This window comes from Pygoscelis adeliae, unplaced genomic scaffold (genome assembly GCF_000699105.1).
Source record: "Pygoscelis adeliae isolate BGI_AS28 unplaced genomic scaffold, ASM69910v1 Scaffold244, whole genome shotgun sequence".
Taxonomy (NCBI): Eukaryota; Metazoa; Chordata; class Aves; order Sphenisciformes; family Spheniscidae; genus Pygoscelis; species Pygoscelis adeliae.
Genome location: NW_008824648.1, coordinates 985,859 through 986,747, shown reverse-complemented (window position 1 = coordinate 986,747; position 889 = coordinate 985,859). Strand labels below are relative to the sequence as shown.

The following is an 889-nucleotide window of genomic DNA, read 5'->3' as shown; positions in this document are numbered from 1 at the left end:
TACCTACCTACTACTACTTGTTTGACCCTGGCAGCCCTAACTCAGGACTTTCAGCATAGGACTCCTTTCTTCCTTTGCCCTCAAGCAGGCTTTACGGTACACTCTATTGAAAAGAATCAAAAAAAGCCCCATGACAAAGGCAAGGAGAAGAGAGCACTACATTCATCAGAGCAAACCTTCAGTGTCACAGAAGAAAAAAACTTCAGTGGAGAAATGACTAATTTAAAGCCACAGCAATATACAACAGCTGAATGAAATCTCCTGATCAGGGTCCTGAGTACACTAACAGGCCATGCTTGTCCTGATCAGCCTCACCTGGGGCTTCCACCCCCCCCTTTGCCCATAAGCTCCATTTAAGCTCAGGCCCGGGTCTCCAGTGCTTGCCCGTCCTATTTTGTAGGCGTACCTGTCTCAAGTCCTATCTCCAACCTTACCTCCTCAATGCCCTTCAAACCTATGTTGTAAGTAACCTCATCCCCAATTCCCGCTCCATCTTACAGGCAGTCCCTTTAGACCCCCAGTGTTACTTTTACCCCAGCGCTTCCTCTGGCGCTGTCTCCCTTTGCTCCTGAAGAGATTCCTCATGTGGATCCTAGACCTGGCTCGTAGCTCACCTTTCCCGGGACTACCGATGCATCTGGTTGTCAGCATCTGGCCCTGCCTGCCGCGTTCAAGCTGTGCGGGGCTGCACCCTGTTGGTGAGGACGCCGCCAGCACTGAGGTTGCCCACAGCTCCCACAGTTTGCTCTCCTCCACGGACCAGCCCTGCTCCTTCTGCTCCCTGCCGTTCTCCTTTCAGCGATCGTATTTAAAATGGATTACAACTAGGAGTAGACTGATGGGGAAGAAGGGGTTTAAACGGACGGAGGTCTTCCCTCTTCCAATGTCA

The 889-nt window shown here is 51.3% G+C and overlaps 1 protein-coding gene across 1 annotated transcript in view; it reads left to right on the top strand.

The window, feature by feature from the left end:
- The first annotated feature begins 838 nt into the window (after nucleotides 1–838).
- The window catches only part of NOLC1 (nucleolar and coiled-body phosphoprotein 1), a 14,178-nt gene continuing 14,127 nt past the window's right edge, over nucleotides 839–889 (top strand). The window contains exon 1 of the mRNA XM_009322475.1: nucleotides 839–885. Coding sequence (XP_009320750.1) covers nucleotides 839–885 — 47 coding nt within the window. The remainder of the gene's footprint in view (nucleotides 886–889) is intronic.